At 32.4% G+C, this 24788-nt stretch overlaps 1 protein-coding gene across 5 annotated transcripts in view; it reads right to left on the minus strand.

The window, feature by feature from the left end:
- Positions 1-24788, minus strand: part of SUPT3H (SPT3 homolog, SAGA and STAGA complex component) — a 560284-nt gene that overhangs the window by 389508 nt on the left and 145988 nt on the right. The window contains exon 1 of one of the 5 annotated variants that reach the window (XM_045071048.1): positions 9376-9496. The exons of the other annotated variants lie outside the window; for them this stretch is intronic. Within the exon in view, the coding sequence (XP_044926983.1) occupies positions 9376-9428 (53 nt within the window). The 5' untranslated portion in view covers positions 9429-9496. Of the gene's footprint in view, positions 1-9375; positions 9497-24788 lie in introns of those variants that run through there. 5 annotated transcript variants of the gene reach the window in all.

Genomic DNA, 24788 nt, shown 5'->3' on the forward strand with positions numbered 1-24788 from the left:
GATCATTCACCACAAACAAGTGAGACTGGTTTAAGGGATATGACAATGGTTCAGTGTGATGTATCACATAACAAAATGAAAGATAAAACCATATAATCATCTCAACGGATGCAGGAAAAGCATATGACAAAATTCAACATCCATTCATTATAAAAACTATCTACAAATGGTATAAAGGAAAGATATCTCAATATCATAAAGGCCATGTATGATTAAACCCATAGCTGACATCATACTCAATAGTGAAAAGCTGGAACTATTTCTTCTATGATCAGTAATAAGAAAAGGATGCCCACTCTTGACATAGCTTTGGAAGTCCTAGTCACAGCAAGCAGTCAAGAAGAAAAGTAAAATGCATCCAGAGCAGCAAGGAAGAAGTAAAATTATCACTATATACAGATGAGATAATATTATATATAGAAAACTCTAAGACTCTACCAAGAAAATATTAGAACTAATAAATCAGTAAAATTGCTGGATATAAAATGAATATGTATAAATCTGTTATGGTAGAGCCACAACTATCAGAAAAAGAAATTAAAGAAACAAGCCTATTTACAAATGCATCAAAATAAATTAATTAATGACTAGGAATAAATTTAAGCAAGGGGGTGAAACACATATACTCTGAAAACTGTAAGACACTGACCAATGAAATTGAAGACAACACAAATAAATGTAAAGATACTCCATCCTCACAAATTCTGGAGACAAAAATATCATTAACATGTCTACAGTATGAAACGCAAGCTAAAGATTCGATATGATCCCTAGAAAAACACAAGTAGTATTTTTTATAAAACTAGAATTATCCTAAAATTTGTATGGAACCAGAAAGGATTCCAAAAAGCCAAAGCAATCTTGAGAAAAAAGAAAAAAGTGGAAGTATTACATTCCTAGATTCCTACTACTACAAAGCTATAGTAGTTTAAACAGTATGGTAGTGGCAAAAAAATAAAAATAAAAAGACAAACAGATCAACAGAATAGAATGAAGTCCAGAAATAAACCCATACTTATATGGTCAAATAAATCTATGACAGAGGAGAAAAGAATATACAATGGGAAAAAGACAGTCTCTTCCATACATAGTACTGGGAAAACTGGACAGTCACATGCAAAAATATGAGACTGAACTAGTTTTCTTAAACCATACACAAAAATAAACTCAGAATAGATTAAAAACCTAAATGCAAAACCTGAAACCATGAAACTCTTAAAAGAAAACATGTGCAGTAAACTCTTGGATATCAGTCTTAGCAACATTTTTCTGATCTGTGTGCTAGGGCAAGAACAGCAAAAGCAAAAATAAACAACTGGAACTGCATCAAACGAAAAAGCTTTGCACTTAGAAGAAAAACATCAACAAAATGAAAGGGCAACATACTGAATGGGAGATAGTTCCAAGTGATATGTTCAATAAAGGGTTAATTTCCAAAATATATAAAGAACTCATGTAACTCAACAGCAATAAGTAATCTGATCAAAAATAAGAAAACCTGAATGGACATTTTACAAAGAAGGCATACAGATGGCTAACAAATGAAAAGACACTTAATATCACTAGTCATCAGGGAAATGCAAACCAAACTCACAATGAGATAATAACACATCATACCAGTCACAATGCCTAAAATAAAAAAGACGAAATATCTAGTGTTGTCAAGAATGTGGACCAAAGGGAACCCTTGTGAACTGTTGGTGGGAAGGTAATCTGGTGCTACCATGGTGGAAAATGGTATGGAAGTTTCTTGAAAAATTAAACATAGAAATACCATATGATCCAGCAATTCCACTATTGGGTACTTAAAAATGAAAATACTAATTTGAAAAGATACATGCACCCCTAGATTTACTGCAACATTGTTTACAACAGCCAAGATAGGAAGTAACCCAAATATCATCATTAAGTGAATAGATAATGACGATATGGTATGTGTGTGTGTGTGTGTGTGTGTGTGTGTATACATATATATATGTATGTATATATATATATATATATATATATATATATATATGAATATTACTCAGGTATAGAAAAGAAAAAGACCTTGCCATCTGCAATAAAATGGATGGACCTAGAGGGCATTATGCTAAGTGAAATAAGTAAAAGAAAAACAAATACCACATGTTTTCACTTATATGTGGAATATAAAAAGAAAACAATCTTTTAAACACAGAGAACCATCTGGTGGTTACCAAAGCGGGGGTGGTGGTGGGGACAAGCAAAGTATGCAAAGGGGATTAAGAGATACAAGTTTCTAGTTATAAAATAAATAACTCACTGAGATGAAAAGCAAACCCTAGGGGATATAGTCAATAACATTTAATAATGTTGTATGATGAGAGATGGTGACTAAACTTACTGTGATGTAAGCACTGCATAATGTATAGAATAGTCAAATCAGTATGCTCTACACCTGAAACTAATTTATGTCAACTATAATTCAACAATAAAAAATTTTAAAGATGTGTTACATATACACAATGAAATATTATTCAGCAATAAAAAAGGGTATGTTGCTATTCACAACAACATGTACAGACCTCAGGGTACTAGGCTCAGTGAAATAAGTCAAAGAAAGATAAATAACATATGATTTTACTTTTACATGGAATAAAAAAAAAAAAATGAAAGCAGACTCAAAAATACAGATAGCAAACAGGTGGTTGACATAGGGGAGAAGGTTGGACAAAACAGGTGAAGGGGATTCTGAGGTACAAATTTCCAGTTGCAAAATAAATATCACGGAGATGGAAATTATAACATAGGGAATATAGTCAATAATAATATAATTGCTTTGTATGATGACAGATGGTAACTATACTTATTGTGGTAAGCATTTTATAATTTATATAATTTTTAAATCACTACATTGTATACCTAAAACTAATATAATATTATATGTCAAATGTACTTCAAATTAAAATAAAACCAAAAATGAAAAAATAAAAATCATAACCAAAGCCTCTTGGCTCCCAGAGTCCAATAGAAAAATTTTTGTATGAAACAAATACTCACGAAGGTATATCTTTAAAACAGTAGAACATGTGATCTTGAAGTACTTCCCAGACTATATTTGTAGTGACTAAGTTATATTAAACACCCTAAGGTATTTTCTCTTGTTCTTTTTAACAGACTGCTTAAGTCCACAGTTCAGCCCAGGCTTGAAGATTGTTGTTTTGGGCTTTTTAAAAACTGTTTTCATATGAGAGATTTTTCCCCACCTTTATTGAAAAATAACTGACATATAATGCTATGTATATTTAAGTTGTATAACATGTGATTTTATAGACTTATATACTGCGTAATTGTTACCACCATTGTATTAACTAAAACCTCCATTTCACACAATTATCACTTTTTTTATTGTGGTAAGAACACTTATCATCTACTCTCAGGGGCACTTCCAAATATTATTATTATATTTGTTATATATTAACTATTATCAATATGCTAATATTACTTATTTATCTTAAAACTGAAACATACTGTTACAAATACCTCCCCATTTCCCTCTACTCCTCAGTCCCTGAAAACCACCATTTCTGTCTGTTTCAATTACGTTAGCTATTTTAGATTCCACATTTAAGTGATATATGGTATCCATCTTTATCTAACTAATTTCATGTAGCATAATACCCTCAAGGTCAATCCATTCTGTCAAAAACGACAGGATAAACATCTTCCTCGTGGTTGTATAACAATCCATTGCAGCAAAAAATATATGTATTTTTATATATGTATATAAATATAATATATATACAAATGTACATGTAACACATTTTTATCCATTCATCTATTGACAGACACCAAGGTCTTTATAGTGTCTTGGCTACTGTGAATAAGGTAATGAACATGAAAGTGTAAATAATCTCTTCAAGATCCTGTTTTCATTTCCTTTAGATATATGTCCAGAAGTGAAAACACTTGATCATATGGTGGCTCTATTTTTAATTTTTTAAGGAACTTCTAAAGTTTTTCAATGTGGCTACACCATTCACATTCCCATCAACAGTATTCTAGGGTTCCCACTTCTCTACCTCCTTGCCAACACTTGTTACATCTTGTCTTTTCAATGATAACAATTTTAACAGGTTTAAGGGGATACTTCACTGTGATTTTGATGCTAAGCACCTTTTTACGTACATATTAGCCATAAATGTCTTCTGTGAAAAGATGGTCTATTCAACTCCTCTGCTTATTTTTAATTGAATTTTTTGTTCTTAAGTTCTTTTTATATTTTGGATATTAATCCACCATCAAATATATCATTGCCAAATATTATCCCACTACTAAAACTGCTTTTGTAGCATCCCACAAATTGTGGTATGTTGTATTTCCATCTTCCTTTGTCTCAAGATACATTCTTATTTCTCTTTTGATTTCTTTTATGACCAACTCATTCATCACAAGAATGATAGTGTTCACATATTTTTTAATTCTCCAGTATTCTTCTTGCAGCTGATTACTAGTCTCATACTATCATGGTCAGAAAATACTTCATAGACTATCAATCTTTTTAAATTTATAAAAACATGTTGTGGCCAAACACATGATCCAGGAGAATGTTCCACTGAGAATGAGAAGAATGTATATTCAGCTGTTGAGTGGAATGTGCTATAAGTGTTTAATTCCATCTGGTCTAATGTATATTTTATACCCAGAGTTTCCTTACAGATCTGGATGTTCAATTGTTGAAGTGGCATACTAAATTCCCCTAAACTTGTATTGTTTATTTCTCTGATCAGATCTTTAAATATTTGCCTCATATATTTAGGTGATCTTATGTTAGTTGCATAAATATATAAAACTGTTATACCTTTTCCATAAATTAATCCTTTTATCATTATATAACAAACTTCTTTGTCTCTTGTTATAATCTTTGGTTCTGTACCTATTTTACTAATGTAACTACACAGCTTTCTTTTCATTTCCATTTGCACGCAATATCTTTTTGCATCCTTTCATTTTATGTGTCTGTTATAGGTAACATACAGTTGGGTCTTATTTTCTTAATGTATTCAGCCACTCTGTGGCTTTTGATTGAAGATTTTAGTCCATTTACATTTAAAGTACTTATTGATCTGGGTTTACTCATGTCATTTTCCTGTTTTCTGCTTTATAATTTTTTTCTTCCTAACTTTCCCTTTTTCTTTGTAATTTTATGACTTTTGTGGTATTCATAAATATATTTCTCTATCTTTTCCAAACTTACTTCAGGTTTTTGCTTGTAGTTGTCATAAGGTACATAAAACACAGTTCTAAGAGTATTATTTTAAGCTCATAACTACTTAATTTCAAATGCATACAAAATCTCTACATTTTTATACTCTCTCCATCATAATTTGTATTTTTGATGTCACAATTTACTTGGTGTATCCAGTAACAAAATATTGTCATTATGGTTATATTTTATATTTTATACTGTCTTAACCTTCAAGCTAGGGATAGAGTACTTTATTACCACCATTACAACATTAAAATATTCTGAATTAAATTAAATATTTACCTTTACTAGTACTTTTATAGTTTCATATGTTTTCCTGTTACTAATTAGCATTCTTTCATTCCAGACTGAAGACCACTCTTCAACATTTCTTATAAGGTCAGTTTAGTAATGATGCACTCCTTCAGCTTTTGCTAGTCTGAAAAACTCCATTTCTCCTTCAATTGTGAAGGATAACTTGGATGGGTAGATTATTCTTTATTGCCAGTTTTTTGTTTGTTTGTTTTTTCCCCCAACACCTAGTGCCTCAGTCAGTTAACTGGCTGCCTTTAGCCCAAATCATGAATTCAGGGTCCTGGGATTGATCCAGCCCTATGTCAGGCTCCCCAATCAGCAGGGAGTCTGCTTCTCCCTCTGCCCCTCCCACCAGCTTGTGCTCTCTCTCTCTCTCTTTCTCTCTCAAATAAATAAAATCTTAAAAAAAAAAAATTTTGTTGCTACAGTCTGTAGGGCCTGAATGCATGCCCCACTGGATATCAGATCCAGGTAATCTGGAGACACAGCCCTCTGGCATCATGGCAAAAGCTTGAGTGTCAAGTGTGTCTATAAGATCCTTCCAGAAAGATGCCAGTGACTTAGAGCAGACTACAGGGAGAGGGCAAGGGAGGTGTCTGCCGCCTACCTTGTTCCCTTGGGATGATCACAGTCATCCTTTAGATGAGTACCATTTCAGCATGGGTATTTCCTCATTCATCTAAAATACAAGAGTTATGAAGCTAGTTTCTGGATTTCTTTCAGAAAGGTAATTGCTCTGTGTATAGCTGTATATTTACTGAGTCTGTGAGAGGGAGGTATTTCAGAATCCTTCAGTGCTGCCATGTTTGCAGCCCATGTCCCAGTTTTTCTTTATCAAATGAAAGATTTAAATCTGTAGTAACAGTAGTCTCAGAAATAGGGAATTACAAAGTTATAAAATAGAATGTTAAATACATTGAGATGGAAAATAAAATCCTCCAGATAATTACTCTATCACTGAAAACTCTTACACGGTAATACCCATTCTTCGTTATAAGAGTTTGAAATAAATAGTTTGCTCCATTTCCTCCATTAATTTTAAGAAATAACAATTTTAAAAAGCCAATCAGTTATAAACCATCCTTAACTATCTCCTATAATTTGAAAATAATGAAGCAAATAATTAATATATACTGAAAAACTACACAGCCAAAACAAATATTCAAAGAAAGAGAGTAAGTATATTAAGGGAATGCAAAGAACACTAGGTAGAAACTTAATCTGAAAGTTTCAAAAGCATAAACATTTTAATTGTTGTTAAGACAAAGGAAGATACTCTTCTTTTATTCCTTGCCATTTCATATATATTATATATATATATATAATTCAAACACAAAAACCCTATAAGAGAAAGAGAAGAAAGGGCATTAACATGTTTTGAGATACTATAAAGTGCTAATCATGAAACTCAGTAGTTCAAAAATGTCTTACCTCCTAATGTGTCAATTTCCTCATTTGTTTAATGAAATGTAATACCACTATGCCTCAGAAGATTATTATGAAAATTAAGTGGATTAATATAAAGTACTTAGAATATATCTTCATACATGGAAATATTTAATAACTGTCAATAAAATGATGATGCTTAAGTATTTTCCCCAATTTATAGATAAATTGATAAATGGAGGAAACTAAGAGTCCAGAAAAGAAAAGCAATCTGTCCACAATCACAGAATGAATAAACACCAAGATTTAAAGCCAGGTATATCTGACACCAAAGTTCTTGCTTTATCCATGAAGTGAACACCTAGAAAACACCTTTGACGTTCTAAACCAAAACAATAAAGAAAAGCAAGCCTTCTAAAATGCTTTCTTAAAAAAATATTGTGGATGACAGAGTGTGTTTAAAGGTTAACAAAAAATGTCCTGTACTGCAAAAAATACTGTACTGCAGTTCTTTGAACGTTTGATATTCAATACATAAGTCTTTATTAACCAGAATATTTATCTTATCAGATCCATAAGATACAAAATGTGTACACAATATGAAAGGTTGGATATTAGAAGCCAAAGAGAATAAAATGAGAAGACACACTAGAGCAGCTTACAGTGTTAGTGCAAAATACATGCAAACATGACTACAATAAAATACTGCTTAGTACCACAATATTAACATACTCAAATTAGTAAACTGAGAAAAACAAAAGATTTCATACGTGAAATGCAAGTCATATATCATAACTTGGCATTAAGGGTTCAGGTTCTTCAATGAGAAACAAAATCTTTGAAATATCAGTCTCTAAAATTAAAAAAAAAATTATGTGAATATATTTCAGGTTCATTTCAGTTCAACTAATGAAAAATGTTACGGTTCTCATAATCCAAGATTTCAAGGAAACATGTTTCCCTTTTAAAAAAGCAAGCCTCAGAAAAGTTCATATGCCAATCCTAATCGTTTGGTCAGATCACAGAGGAAATCACAGGATGAGATTTGAATAAGAGAACTACAGTCGCTATTTATCAGAAAAGGTAACCAAGATTTCTATATCAATCCCCAGGCCAAAAGACCACCCAAAGACATTTTCACTGGTCAAATCTTATAAAACTCAAAGAGGAAGTCCTCACCACCAAAGAAAACAATACTCCTTCCAGAAGAATTTATTTGTAAGACAAATCAAAACCCTCAAGATTGGGACTCTTTTTATACACAAGAGCAAATGGTTTTATTTTGATTGGAAAGCCATTAAGTAATAACCTTGGTCCTTGATGTCACAAGCTCTATGTAACACAACTGGCCACTTTTAATAAGTAGAGAATTGGAAACATATTTAAAAAGTTATCACAGAAAAATCCCTTTATAGTCATAGTGAAAATTAAACATTTAGCTTCGTATCTTCCCTGTGTCAGTTGGCCAAGGGAATTCCCCAGGGCATGCAGATTTAAGGCATCATTTTCTCCACTACTATTCTACACCATGGCATTGTAAAACTTGTAATAGATGTTCTAAAAGAAAAGGTTCCATCGTTAAAGTTTTCTGGGACCACTGCAATAAACAAGTAATATGTTTCTTTATAATAAAAATGTGTTTTGAAAGCTTTAATATACATTGCAAATCTCCAAGGGGTGGGGAAAAAAGTATGAAATATTTCCAAACTCTTGTGACTAAGTGACAGAGAAATTAAAATCAGTGCATAAAAATCAGTATACATCTTAAAAAATATTTAGATTCCATGAAATATAGTTTGAAAGACACTATTAGAAGTGCAAATTATGATGAGCGATTCTAATCAGCTCACAGAAATCAATGGGTTCAATGCAAGGCAAGACACAGCAAAAGCCCTGTACTTTCAAACCTGACATTAAACTTTGATGAATGATTTTACATATTTAAAATCCTTACACAGGACAATTCTTTGTGCTGACCTTTGTGAAATAATACTCCACTACTTAACTAGGTAGTGGAAGACTTTCTTGGGTCATTCTCAGTAAATTAAGAGTAGATCCTTTAGGTCAAAATGAAACAGAGATTTGAAAAATTTGTATAGTCTATAAGGGTAGGATTTTTGTTTTGGTTTTATTTTTGAGGGAAAATTCTTTTTTTAAATGAATGTTCTAAGACAATGAAGAAACAAGCCACAGACTGGATGAAAATCTCTGCGAAACACATACCTGATAAAGGACTGCTAAATAAAATAAAATATACAAAGAACTCCCAAAACTCAACAGTAAGAAAATAAACTCAATTAAAAACTATGCAAAAACAGTCTGAACAGAAATCTCACCAAAGAAGACATTCAGATGGCAAGTAAGCATATGAGAAGATGCTCCACACTGTATTTCATCAAGTAACTACAAATTAAAAGAACAGGATACCACTATACACCCATTAGAATGGCCAAAATACAGTATACCTGACAATGCCAAATGCTGGTGCAGATATAGAGCAATGAAAATTCTCAATCATGATGGTGGAGATGCAAAATGATGCCACCCTGGAAAACAACTGACCATTTTCTCACAAAACTAAACATACTCTTACCATATGATCTAGCAATCACATTTCTTGCTATTTAAACCAGTGAGCTGAATAGCTATACATACACAAAAAGCTGCACACAAATGTTTACAGAAGCTTTATTCACTAACTGCCAAAACTTGAAAGCAACGAAGTTCAATAAGTGATTAAACAAACTGGTCTAACCAGATAATGGAATATGATTCAACTTATTGTTTTATTAACCCCATGAGCTATCAAGCCATAAAAAGACATGGAAGAAACTTTGATGCATCTTATTAAGTAAAAAACAAAGCCAGTCTGAAATGACCACACATTAGAGAATTCCAACTACGTGACATTTTGGAAAAGATAAAACTATGGAAATAGTTAAAAGGTCAGTGATTGCCAGGGGATCACAGGGAGAGAAGGTATGAAGGCAGAGAAGATTGTTAGGGCAGTGAAACTACTCTGTAGGATAACAAAATGGTAGATATGTGTCATTACACATTTATCCAAATCCAAACAATTTACAAGACCAACAGTGAACCCCCAATGTACAATGTCAATAATAAATATTTTATCAATACTAACTCATCAATTATAACTGAAAAGGAAGGGATGCCTGGGTGGCTCAGTGGGTTAGAGCCTCTGCCTTCGGCTCAGGTCATGATCCCAGGGTCCTGGGATGGAGCCCTGCATCAGGCTCTCTGCTCAGTGGGGAGACTGCTTCCTCCTCTCTCTCTCTCTGTCTGCCTCTCCACCTACTTGTGATCTCTCTCTCTCTCAGTCAAATAAATAAATAAAATCTTTAAAAAATAAATAAATAAAATAACTGAAAAGGAAGGTGAAGCAGTAGTGGTAGAAGGCGTACAGAAGAACCCTCTACACTTTCAGCTCCACTTTTGATTAAGCCTAAAACTGCTCTTAAAAATAAAGACTATTCTACACAACTAATAAATCACTGAACACTACATCAAAAACAAATAATGTGTTGGCTAATTGAATTTATTTATTTTTATTAACATATAATGTATTATTAGCCCCAGGGGTACAGGTCTGAGAGTCGCCAGGTTTACACTTCACAACACTCATCATATCACATACCTTCCCCAATATCCATGATCCAAGGCTAATTGAATTTAAATTAAAAAATAAAAACTATAAATTTTATTTTATTAAAAGGTCTATTTATTTTAGAAAGAAAGATAAAGTGAGCAAATGGGAGGGCCAGAGGGAGAGGAAAAGAAAGAATCCTAAACAGATGCCCCACTGAGTGCAGAGCCAGACTCAGGGCTCAGTCCCAGGAGCCTGAGATTGTGACCTGTGCCAAAATCAACAGTCAGATGATTAACCAACTAAGCAACCAGGTACCCCTAAAAACTATACATTTTCTAACAACAGAATTAAATTTAAAAATTAGGAAGGGGCATCTGCATGGCTCAATTGGTTAAGCATCTGACTCTTGATTTTGGTTCAGGTCATAATCTCAGGGTCCAGAGATAAAGTACCGAGTGGGGCTCTGGCTCCAGGCTCAGCTGGGAATCTGCTTGAATCCCATCATGACACTATACCCCTCCCCTCACCTCACTCATGTGCATGCTCAAGCTCTCTTTCTTTGTCAAATAAATGAACAAAATCTTTTTAAAAATTAGGCATCTTGGGGCACCTGGGTGGCTCAGTGGGTTAAAGCCTCTGCTTTCAGCTCAGGTCACGGTCCCAGGCTCCCAAGGTCCTAGGATCGAGCCCCATAACGGGCTCTCTGCTCAGCAGTGAGGCTGCTTCCCTCTCTCTGCCTGCCTCTCTGCCTACTTGTGATCTCTGTCTGTCAAATAAATAAAATCTTAAAAAAAAAAAATTTGGCATCTTAAGAGGAAAATGTAATCTACATTCAAATTTTATGAATGTATTATTTTTACTGTATCACAAATTGCATAGTAAGAACAATTTTTAAATAGGTATGTCATGTACTCCAGAAGAAACAAAGAGGATATTATCTCAGAACTTCCAGTGTCCCTGCCTGAAATAGTTCAGGTCATGACAGTAAAAAATATTAATACACCTACTGTATTAATTTATGGCACCAAATTTACCTCATATTCACTTATTTTACTGAGAAACCTGATAGAGAGACTATTATGTCCAAGAGCGGCATTAATTCACAGGAAATCTATTACACAGAAGTAAGTTCACTCTTACTGCATACTCCCAGTCTCTATATACCTGTATATTTCTTAGTAATTGCTCTTCCCAAGATATTTCTAATAATGTTTGTAGATATTTCATTGGAACTCTCAGTTTATTTAAATTCTATTAGTCTTCTGATGAAAGGAGAAGTCAAGACTCTCATTCTGGCATTATAGATTCTCACTCTGATACTAACTTTGTGGGGAAAAACAATCAAGGTTTATAACAAATAGAAAATAAAATAACAAAATGAAAAATATCTCTCACATAACAAAACAAAATTGAAAAGCAAAAATCTGGCTAAACATAAGAATTATGTACTTTGAGAAAACAGAGTTGAGATCCTATGAGCTTCAGTTATTTAAAGAATAATTTTAAATTTATTTGAGAATTGGGGCGCCTGGGTGGCTCAGTGGGTTAAGCCTCTGCCTTCAGCTCAGGTCATGATCTCAGGGTTCTGGGATGGAGCCCCACATCAGACTCTCTGCTCAGCAGGGAGCCTGCTTCCTCCTCTCTCTCTGCCTGCCTCTCTGCCTACTTGTGATCTCTGTCTGTCAAATAAATAAATAAATAAAATCTTTTTTAAAAAATTTATTTGAGAATTAATTTTATTTTTTAAAGGGGTATTTTTAACTGTATTTCAAATAAGTCAATCTAACAATAGTGAAAATTAGGTAATTTCTTTAGTTTCTCATTTAGTTTATTAAACTACAACTCTTCAAATAAGTGTTCTTAATCTTAGGTCTCAGGAAAGAAATATTTTTGCACATTTTATGAGCTTTTATCACACAAAAATGCAAAACTCATTCATTAGTTTTGTGACTTAAAATTTCTAATCAGAGCAAAATGGTGATCCCTGAGAATAAAAGATATAACTTAATAAGTTGTTATGACCCATCACATCACATAAGTTAGATCTCTACTGCAGAAACTTAGTGACAACATATTAAGTCAGAAATACAAAATCCCTTAAGGTTTAAGGTTTAAAAAAAAAACAAAACCCTCAGACTTTTAGTATCCAAAAATATATGCAGAGACAAGTAATGTAGGTATTTAAGAACATGTATCCCATTCTTTCATTCTTTAAACTATAATAAAAACTTTTTGTTGTGATCAGCTCAAACATTCTAGACCTGATGGCAGTACTTACTATAGAAACCAGAACAAAAATAATGCTGATAGGATTCCATAAAAACTGCTTTGATGGTGTTTTCAAACACTGCATGTTATAATTCATTAAGGTACTATAATTATCAATTTAAAACAATGAAATATCATTTTAGGTATGTGTGTAGCTAGAAACAAGTATTGCTCTTTTAAAGTTCTTATGTCAATTCAGAGACACCCCCCTCCAAATAACATACATACATTTCCATATAAAAATATTTTACATTGGTCCCTAATATGGCTGAGTGGGTAAAATAGTAAGACCCATCTGTACACTTCTCACAAGAGACTTACTTTAGATATAAAGACATACAGACTGAAAGTGAAGGGATGGGAAAAAATGTCCCATGCAAATGGAAACAAAAGCAAGCTATACTTCTATCAGATAAAACTGACTTTAAAAACAAATATTGTAGTTAGAAATAAAGAAGGGCACTACATAAAGATAAAGGGGTCAACCCCACAGAAGGATATACCAATTATAAATAATTATGCACCTAAATATATAAATCAAATATTAACAAGCCTCAAGAAAGAAATTGATACCAATATAATAATAGTAGAGAACTTTAATACCCCACATAATTAATGAATAGATCATCCAGAAAGAAAATCAATAAGGGAACGGCAACCTTAAATGACACATTAGACCAGAAGGGCTTAACAGATTTCTGCAGAACATTCTATCCAAAAGCAACATAATACATACTCTCAATTGCACATGGAACATTCTCAGGATAAATCATACATTAGGACACAAAACAAGGTTTAATAAATTTAAGAGGACTGAAATATTATCAAGCATCATTTCAGGCCACAGTGGTATAAAACCAGAAATCAATTACATGAAGAAAACTGAAAAATTCACAAATGTATGGAGATTAAACATGCTACTGAAAAATCAGTGGGTCTGAAAAGAAATTATGAGAGAAATTTTAAAAGTATCCTGAGACATATGAAAACGGAAATGGAACATACCACATTTATGCAAGTCAACAAAAGCAAGCCTAGGAAGGAAGTTCACAGCAATAAGTACCTATTTCAACAAACAAGAAAAGTCTCAAATAAACAAGCCAACTCTACAACTCAAGGATCTAAAAGGGAACAAACAAAATCATAGTAAGAGGAAGGAAATAAAATTTGGAGCAGAAAGAAATTAAAAGTTTAAAAAGACAATACAAAAGATCAATGCAACTAAAAGACAGTTCTTTGAAAAGATACACAAAATTGAAAAACCTTAGCTAGATCCACCCTTTAAAAAGTACTAAAATAAATAAAATAAAAAATGAAAGAAATGTTACAACTAATCAGAAATACAAAACATCATAAAAGACAGCTAAGAACAATGATATGACAACAAATTGGACAATACAGAGAAATAAATAAATTCATAGAAACATATATCTTACCAGGATTAAATCATGAAGAAATGGAAAATCTAAACAAACCAAAAATTAGTTAGGAGGTCTAATCAGTAATAAAAAACTCCAAACACACAAAAGCCCTAGACCACATGGTTTCACTGGTGAATTCTACCAAAAATTCAAAGAATTAATACCAGTCTTTCACCAAGTCTTCCAAAAAAATAGGAGAAAATCTTCCAAAATCATTATACAAAACAGCATTACCAATTCCAAAACCAGACAAGGACACTACAAGAAAGGAAAATAACAGGTCACTAACCCTAATAAACATAGATGCAAAAAAAAAAAAAAAATCCAACCAAACAAGAGCAAACTGAATTCAACAGTACATTAAAAGAATTATATACCTGGATCAATGGAATTTTTCTCCAGGGATGCAAGGATAGTTCAACATCAGTAAATCAATGTGATATACCCCACTAATAAATGAAGGATTAAAAAGCATATAATCATCTCAGAAGATGCAGAAAAAGCATTTCACAAAATTCAACACTGATTTATGATAAAAACTCTCAACAAAGCTATATGGAGAGAATCACCTCAACATAATAAAAGCCATATAGGACAAGCCCACAGATAATATCATACTCAATTGTGAAAAGCTGAAAGCTTTTCCTCGAAGATCAGGAATGAGACAAGGATGCCCACTCTTGTCACTTTTATTCAACATAGTATTGGAAGTTTTAGCCAGACCAAGCAGAATTAAAGAAATAAAATGCATCCAAATTGGAAAGGAGGAAGTAAAACTTCCACCATTTGCATGTGATTTAGGATAAAAACCCTAAAATGACTCAATCAAAACACTATTAGAATAAACAAACTCAGTAATGTTGTAGAATACAAAATCAATACACAAAAATCTGTTCTATGAACTAATAACAAACTATTAGAGAAATTAAGAAGAATCTCATTTACAATTGAATAAAGCAAAATACCTAGAAATAAATTTAACCAAGGAAATTAAAGATATATATATAATGAAAACTGCAAGACATTAAGGAAAGAAATGGAAGAAAACACAAATAAATAAAGAGCTATTCCATGCTCAGGGACTGAAAAATACTGTTAATATGTCCATATCACCTAAAGCAATCTGTAGATTCAGTACAATCCCTACCAAAATTCCAATGCCATTTTTCACAGAAAGAGAACAAGCAATCCTGAAATTTGTATGGAACTAAAAAAGACCCCAAATAGCCAAAGCAATCTTGAAAAAGAAGAACAAAGCTGGAAGCATCATGCTCCCTGACTTCCAATTATATTATAAAGCTAAAATAATTAAAACAGTATGATATTAGCACAAAAACAGACACAGAGATCAGTGGAACAAAACAGCCCAGAAAGAAACCCATGCATACATGGTCAATGAACAAAAAGGAGCCAAGAATATACAATGAGGAAATTCCAATCTCTTCAATAAATGGTGTTAGGAAAACTGGACAGTTACATGCAAAAGAATGAAACTGGACCACTGTGGTACACCATACACAAACATGAAATCAAAATAGATTAAAGACCTGAATATAAAACCTGAAATCATAAAACTCCTGGATAAAAACAAAAGCAGTAAATTCTTTGACATAGGCCATATAGGACACCAAAAGCAAAAACGCCAAAAGCAAAAATAAACAAGTAGGACTATATCAAACTATAAAACTTCCACACAGCAAAGGAAACCTTCAACAAAATGAAAAGGTAACCTTCCAAAAGGGAGAAAATATTTGCAAATCATATATCTGTTAGAGGGTTAATATCCAACATATATAAAGAACTTATATATGTGTGTGTGTGTGTGTGTGTGTGTGTGTATTTATATTCTCAATAGCAAAGTAATCTAATTAAAAAAGGGACAGATCTGAATAGGCATTTTTTCAAAAACATACAGATGGTCAACAGGTACACTAAAAACATTCAACATCATTAACCACCAGGTAAATGTGAACGGCATCAGTCAGAATAGCTAGTATCAAAAAGATAAGAAATAGCAAACGATGGCAAGGATGTGGAGAAAAGAAAATCCTTATGCACTGCTGATAGGAATGTATTCTGGTATGACTACCATGAAAAACAGTATGGATGTACTTCAAGAAATAAAAAATAGAAATACGATTCAACTATTTCATTTCTGGATAGTTATCTGAAGAAAGTGAAAGGACTTTATAAAAATATGTGTGTGTGTGTGTCTGTGTGTGTGTGTGTGTGTGTGTGTGTATACTCCCCTGTCACTGTGTAGTACTATTTACAATAGCCTATATAAGGAAAAATCCTAAGTGGCCATCAATAAATGAATGGCTAAAGAATATGTGCTATATATATTTGATGGAATCTTATTCAGTCATAATAAAAAAATGAAATCCTGCCATCTACAATGATATGGATGGACCATGAAGGCATTATATTAAATGTCAGACAAAGAAAACATGCTCTTACATGTAGAATCTTTTAAAAAATCTATCTAACAACAACAACAAACAAGCTCCTAGATTTAGAGAACAGACTGCTGGTTGCCAAGGCAGGAGGTGGAAGGGTGAAGGGGTCAAAGGGTAATAAGTAATTAAGTAGGTTAAAAAATGCAATGAAGTGGTCTTTAGTTGAAAAATGGGAGAAATCCTTCACCATTCAAAATTCTTATTTCCCAGTAAATGCCTTAATTTATGGGTGCCTGAATGGCTGGCTCAGTCAATTAAGCGTCTGTCTTTGGCTCAGGTCATGATCCTGGAACTGAGCCCCACATAGGGTTCCCTGCTGAGCAGCGAGTCTGCTTCTCCCTCTCCCTCTGCCCCACCCCCAGCCCGTACCCTGCCTTGTGTGCTCTCTCTAATAAAATCTTTAAAATTTTTTAAAATTTTCTTAAAAAGTCTTAATTTTCCCTATAGAGAGATTGTTCGGGTATATATGGTATAAAAAACAGTGCAAGCTACTGATGACAGTATTACAATGGGAAAGTTTTATTTAAGAAGTGTTTTATGAAGCATTCCTAAAGCAAAATTACAGGCTGTTTCTTGAAGAGTACAAATGAAGTATCTTGTACTTTATGAAGACCAGAAGGAACTGTGACAGCATGGTTGCTGGATTCTTTCTTTTCCTTCTCTTCTGTCCCTGCCTTTTTCTAAATACACACACACACACACACACACACACACACACACAGCATACTATTTACCAAGAAGGACATTAAGAAGCTAATGTCTAAATTACAATTTATAATATTTGCAAATGAGATAAAAACCTCATCATTTTGTAACAAACAGAAATCAGACTTTTTAACTGAGTAAATTATTGGGATTCACATGAACTACATACAAGCATACACATTAGCCCTCAATATAAAATATATTGTTTGTAAATAGGCCATGACCAGAAAAACCTGAAGTCCTAAATAAAGATGTTTTAAAATGCAATTCTAAAGTTTAAGATGGATTTTTTTCTCTAAGAACCTTCAGCATTCTTATCAAAGATATCTTAATATTTCAAGATTATGTCATGGAAAACAAGAGCTTAATATCAAATTAAATATTAAGACACTGCATCAAATTCATCTTTATAGTTCCAGGGCCTGGCAAAGAGTAAGAGCTCTTGCTTATTGAACAAAACTGAGTAAGACAGTGCCTTTCTATTAAGCTGTCATAGAAAGGCTGTTATCAGTAGGTCACGGGATGTCATAACCTGTATGTGGAATTCAACCCACAGATTATCACACAGAATTCTTGACATGAGCCCTCAGACAAACTAAAAGACCCTGACAAACATCAAATTATTTTTAGTTCCTTAAGCTAACACATAGCTTTAGAAATTCTAATTATTTTATCTATATATATATATATATACATTATCTTTGTTTAAACAAACATTGAATAGATCATATAACAGTTCCACATCAGGAATTTTAAAATATCAGGTTATCCATCAGGGTTTTCACCTTCCTTTATCAGTTTACCCATGAATTACATACGGAGAATCAATCCCTGGTGATTATTAGCAGGTCTTTATACAGCCTGTGTTGCTATTTGACCGCTGACATGACCTGACAACCAAAAAGATTCTGTCGAAGTTTACATTTGGTAGCTTTTTTTTTTTTATTTGGTAGCTTTTATTACAAACATAATAAACACAATTCTTCCATCTTCTAAATAAGTAAACCACATTCTGATATTAGCCATATTTTCCACTGTATCCACTACACACATGCCCCTTCTCTCCAGGAGAATCATGTTTTACAGCCCTTATTTGACAAGGAAAAAAAAAATCAGCACTCTGAATGGTATTTCGAAGTCCTGTCAGCAGTATGGGGGAAAGAAAACACCTCTATCATTTGTTTGTCTTTATGTATACATGTATATCCTATTTTAATAAACCAATTGTTTATTTAAAATGAAATCACAAAGTTACAACTTTAAAGTAAATTACTCAACTACTTGTTGTATTGGTAATAATTATTTTTCATCAAAAAAAAAAGAATGCAGAGTAAAACTGTCATGCATAACTCTGTAACTAAATTATTAAAGTGAAATGTTTATCTTCTAATGTCTTTATCAATACATTTGCTTAAAAAATAGCAAAAAACACTTTATTTAAATACACACATATATACACAATTAAAATCTGTTTGCCAAACTGGCATCAAAGCTATTATGAACACATATTTTGGTTCTAGAGAAAATATACTATGGTTGTAAGCAACAAAAAGAAAGCAGCTGCAGTAGAAAACTTGTTAAATTGCATCTGCTGTGATTTTTTTTTTTACTCCAGTGACTTGTATCAAACAAATTTAAGCATAATCTCATCCTGAGTAGTAGTCATCTAATCTCATGCTGTTTAACAATTTTTACTCCAAAATAGGGTGGCTACTCATTTAGCAAATGTATATTTCCAGGACACCAAGTCATAAAGGACATAGAGTATTAAAATGTTTAAACTACTGTAAAAAGACCTGTAAATACCAGAGTAGTTTCTCTAAATTAAAGACTGTGGACCTAGTTCCTGGGAATTCGCAAGTTTTCTGTAATATTTCTGGCATTAAATTTTTGTGTCAATAAAAAATAATGAATCGGCAGCCAGCGCCTATTCACTGGCAGGATAATGGAAAGTCAGGGAGAGGGAACAAGGAGTGATACTAACTGAATACACAAATAAATGGCCGAATAATGCCAAACTATGCCATACACGGATTTCCTAATAACTAGAATGAAGTCACGGGAAACTGAGTTATCACAAGGAAAAATTAGCTATGATGAGAGCTTTCCAACCTGAGTCCCTTTGAAAAAGCCACCAACTGGGTACAGGTGAAGAGATATCGGTCCCCTCAGCCTGTGAAGGGGCGAGCTGGGCTTGGGGGAATTCAGGGTCTCTGTGACCTGTTGTCTCCTGTCAGGAGCAACTTGTGCTTTTATATCCCATGGCCTACTGAATACTATCATTTGTACTTGTACCATGATGTGACAAAAGATTGCAAACCACTGGAAAGACATAACAAACTCTTACACCATAACAGTCACACTGGGGAAGGGGATTTATTTTCAGGTGTATAAAGTCTGTCACATTAAATTAAGATTATTAATTCAATTGCTATAGGTATTATGCATTTGTCTGTAATTTTTAAATTTGTTTGATTTCATAGTTTCATTAGATTTAAATTCATCAGATTAAACAAGTAGTAAGTTGCTATCTAGATAATTATGTTTATTAATAATTCAGTAACCTTAACACAAAACGCTGTAGGTTAGAATGGCATCTATGAGGAATTCCTTCCCCTTTTAATGGGACCTGTGCAAATGCTGAAAAACACCTGAATTCATTGGTGGGTGTAGGGTTAGAGTATTCATTTGAAGCTCAGGTCTCCTCCTTAGAAACTTTGTGACCCTGGTTTAGTTACTTCTTTTCTCTTTAAGACTCCACTTCCTCAATTGTAAAATAAGGATAATGACAGTTGTGATCCATGAAAGAGTCTACCAAGCGATTATGCCCACTAGCCGGCATATAGTAACATGTGCAGATAAGCAAAGGGAGGTTACTATAGGAGGCTTGGGAGGCTAAAAGCATATCTCACATCTAACAAAAGCATACTTGTAACTTTGCTTATTTAATCCATCTTAGATAAAAGACACTGGGAACCTGACTTTATATATGTGACCATAATCCATCTTTAAAGGGGGTGGAGGGTAGTTATATTGCTTTAGGAGGGCTCCTACCATTCTAAAAATACTGTCCCGCAGCTGTTTAAAATTTATTTTTTTTAGACCATAGCACCACTGTTTGGTTGTTTCCAATTTCTAAACCACAAATAGTAAAAGTGTACTCAGTCTACTGCAAACATAAATAGCAAATGCACGCTTCAGCACTTTTTAAAGGATATGGAAATTGGCAACAAAAATGCAGTTCATGTTGAAAATTTATGACAGCCCTGCCATATTTCTTCAGAAATACAATCAGGTAAAAATTAGGAAGATCTCTACCAGCTGGGTGGTATTTTTATGTTTTTTTACTTATATTTTCACTAACTGAAAGACTTTTATTATGCAACTTCTGGCACTTGATAAAATAGAGCAATAGTACCTTTGCTAAAACCACAGTTTCTTTGGTTATGTTTAGCATTACACAAACATCTTTCACCTTAGATATCCTTTTGCATTAGAGTGTTTAATTTTAAATTGACTAAAGAGAATATCTTTTTACAGATTGTGCTTTCTGGATATCATTAAGCACAAGAATTGTATTTTCATAACTTCTCAAAAGGTTACGTGTGTGTTACAATTATTAGGCATTTGGTTCCATAAAAATATTGTGAAAACTACTGCTAAAAGATGAGAATAGAAAAGTGACTCAGGGAAACACAGAGAAGACTGATTTACTGCGATGCTATAAACTTAAAGAGAAAAAGCCCTGTTTTCTAAAATATGTAAAAAGGAACAACATGGATTTAGTGTCCCTTTCCTGATGCAGTTTCTCTAAAATAACACATTCTCAGCTTCTAAGCAGAAGAAAAAACATCCTGGTACAGAGGTTGAAATAATTTTTACCAATAAACTCAACAATGGAGAAACAAGTTTTATCATTAGGAATAATTCTTCAATACTCTATTTCTTATGATTGCATTAAAATTACTACCGCTATATGTTATAACTGGTTTTTAAGTATTAGGGCTAGCAAGACTCAAAGATTACTTGTTAATCTTCTGCTGTAATCAATGAAGTTCTCGAATCTACACTGAACAAGTGATTAGATAAGGAGAGAAGAAAACTTAATCATTTCAGATGCTTTTAATGAGATTTTTTTAACTGAATGAATCAAAAGTTGAAGAACTATTATTTCATATTATGTCCTAAATACTTAAATGAATGGAAAAGAGAATAAAACTATTAAGGAACTTTCAACGGCTACTGCTTTTCATGGTGGTTCTTCTTAACACGCATTTTTACCAAGCATGCTTAACTAATAAACATTTTCAAAGACTCACTAAATATACACTTATTGGATTGGGTGAAAAGTTTATAAGTATAACATATGCTTTCATAAATAATAAAAATAATTTAAGGAAGAATTCAGATTAAAATAACCAGTGTAACAAAATGTAGGTAAACTAAATGAAACAAAAGTTCTGGGGTACCTGCAGAAAAATTAACTGGCTATGTTGTATTTTTTAGTTTACTGAAAAGAATAAGAGAGTCAAGACTATCAAACTATTATGCTTTGTATTTTTAAGGCCCTATTTATGTAATGTAAACAGTTGTCTTTTCCCATGTCTTATAACAGGCACCTGATTTTTGTCAAATAACTGCTTTCCTCTGAATTTACAAACAAGAAAGAGAATCTAACTTCTAAGCAAAATCTCAAGAACACCAATTACATATCATAAGTTAAGAAACAAAGATATTTTTCTTATCTACAGTTAGCATCTAATCAGAATGTGAACTTATATATGCATTCAGATTTAATTTCTTCCTACTTTGACACCTTTTTAAATAATACAAACTTGATACCAATGCACTACTACATTTCTAGAAATTATATAAAAATTCCTCAAAGTTCTCAACTTTTATCTTGTCTGAACAAGAAATCATTTGAAAGTTCCACTGCTTTGAACTGCCCATTATAAAAATGATACTGAATCATATTTTCCTAAAATAAGAGGTAGTCTAATCAATATGAAAGCTAGAAACAAAGTAGCATTTTTAAAACAGCTTTTCAAATTAGGAATATATATTTTAGTGATGCAATTTTCTGATTTGAAAGAGGATCACTTTCACAAAATTGAGTGGGCTTTCTGTATTCAACAATAGAAAAAAGAGAATAAAGGTATAAATGTTTATCTCATTTGCTAGAATCATAAGTTCTAAGATGGAAAGAAGAATTAAACATTAGCAGGTTTTGGAACATACGAAGCTTGCAATTTAAAACTAGAATGTTTCCTCTTAATAATTTAAAATAGCTTCTGGTTCAAGCACTTTTTAAAAAATAATTAGCTATAAAATATGGAGAGAAAAAATATCCATCTCTAATATATTATGATCATTTGCTGAAATTTTCACATCTGAAAACAAATTCAAGTTTCAGAATTTGGGAATCACCACAACAATGAATCAATATGTCATTTATAATAACACTGAGATACTTAAAAGAATTTCTATTTGGTTAAGTTACAAAATAACTAAAATTCTGAGGAAACTTAGTTTGATTCTAAGCTAATTGTTATAGCTACCATGACTATTTTTTGACCATGTGAAGAGCTATAACTTTTTAATTCGATACACAGTCCTTGAGTTCCTGTGGGTTAAGTCACACTACCTGAAAGTGCACCATTTGGAACACTAATGTCAGTTATTTAAACAGTTACCTATTCTTTGTAGTAGACACATTAACTTCTAATCATATCTGCTATTTTAAGCTCTGAATAACATGGGACTAAATCATGTGATTTAGGGTATAGAAAAATTTAAGAAAATAGCTACAAACAGACCGATTATAACACTTCATTTCCTGTACTGTTACTTCCTTTACAAATACTTGTGTTATTTTATAACATTTTAAACTCTTAAGAAAAAAAAAATAATTATACCTCTACTCTGTTATCATCTCTAGAGATATAGGATCCTTAAAATTAGAAGTACATACAATTTTATATTTTAAAATTTATTAACCCAAAAATAGGAAAATATATCTGTTTAAAAAAAAAAGAACTATTTTGAATGCTGCTGTTATGTTGGATTAAATTGTGTCCACAGTTCACAAATACCTCTAATACAGAGTTAAGTCTAATTTTCCTTTCCAGAAAACAAAATCCAAAAAACAAAAACAGCTTAATTGTAGACTATTTCATCAATACCATTACAAACATATGTTACGTACAAATAACGTAACCTGAGACCTACTCTGGTCATCTGAGGAATTACGAATTAAAGCATGAATCTTCAGAGTCCAGCACCACTTAAAATAATCTAATGAAAAAAATTATTTTTTGCACATTTATTCCCTCACCACATGAAAATCATTTCCTGGGCTTCTTACAGTGAAAAAAGTCACTTGTTTTGGAGCACAGTATATATCAAAATACTTGGTAATCCAATAGACTATTTTTCCTACATTATGGTCAGGCAACAGACCCTACCAAATACTGAAGATTGACATTTGTAGGTAATTCAATAGTTAGATGATGATTCTTCAGTAGTTTCACAGTGGCACAATTTTTCACATTACTTGAAACCACTGTTAAACCTATAACACATTTTCTGCTTTGCCATGGGTATTTTTTCTGTCTTTAACCCTAAAAGGAATATCTTTTATCTGTTTGCAGTACAAAAAGCATTCATAATTCAGAAATGTTTTCCTTTTTTGCAATGCATGACTTTGAACTCAAGATTTTTCAAAGATCAGTTAAACATTATGTTTCTTTAAGACCAGAGCCTTATTTATGTGAGTCTGTGGCTTAACTAACAAGAATTTTTCTGTTCCAGGGAAAGTCAGTCAGTTTGTATCTTAAATACCATAATCTAGTTTCAATTCATATAGACATCTGCAAGGGAAGGCACTCAGTCAAACGCTATATACTCCAGCAAACCAAATCACAGACTATAAGAATAATTTCTCTACATAACAGGCAAGAGAAAACCAGAACACAGAATGATGGGAGGAAATAAAACATTTGTAATTTTAAAAATTAATAAGCAACAACACATTTATCATTTATGTAGCAGTACATTTATATAATACTTTCTATTCAATTCAAATATTTAATAAAACCCCATCGTGTGAACATAGTGAGTGCTGTTTTAATCAGATGTCACAAGCCTCCATATGAGCCCCTAGAAATTTGTTCTCTAATCGTATTATTGTACAAAATATTGTCTGTGTAATCACTATGTATATTTTATTGTCAATTTCTAAAAATTACCAATATTAAATGACAAACTGCCAATGTTACATGAAAATTAGTATGAATTAATGCATTAATGAAAAATGAACCCACAATCAAAGTGTCTGGCAAAACAGACTTTTTTTTTCGGGCAAAATTGACTGTTTTTTTTTTTTACTGTTTTTTTAACTTAACAAACTTCCAAGA

This window comes from Mustela putorius, unplaced genomic scaffold (genome assembly GCF_011764305.1).
Source record: "Mustela putorius furo isolate JIRA1106 unplaced genomic scaffold, ASM1176430v1.1 tig00003983_pilon_pilon_pilon, whole genome shotgun sequence".
Lineage (NCBI taxonomy): Eukaryota > Metazoa > Chordata > Mammalia > Carnivora > Mustelidae > Mustela > Mustela putorius.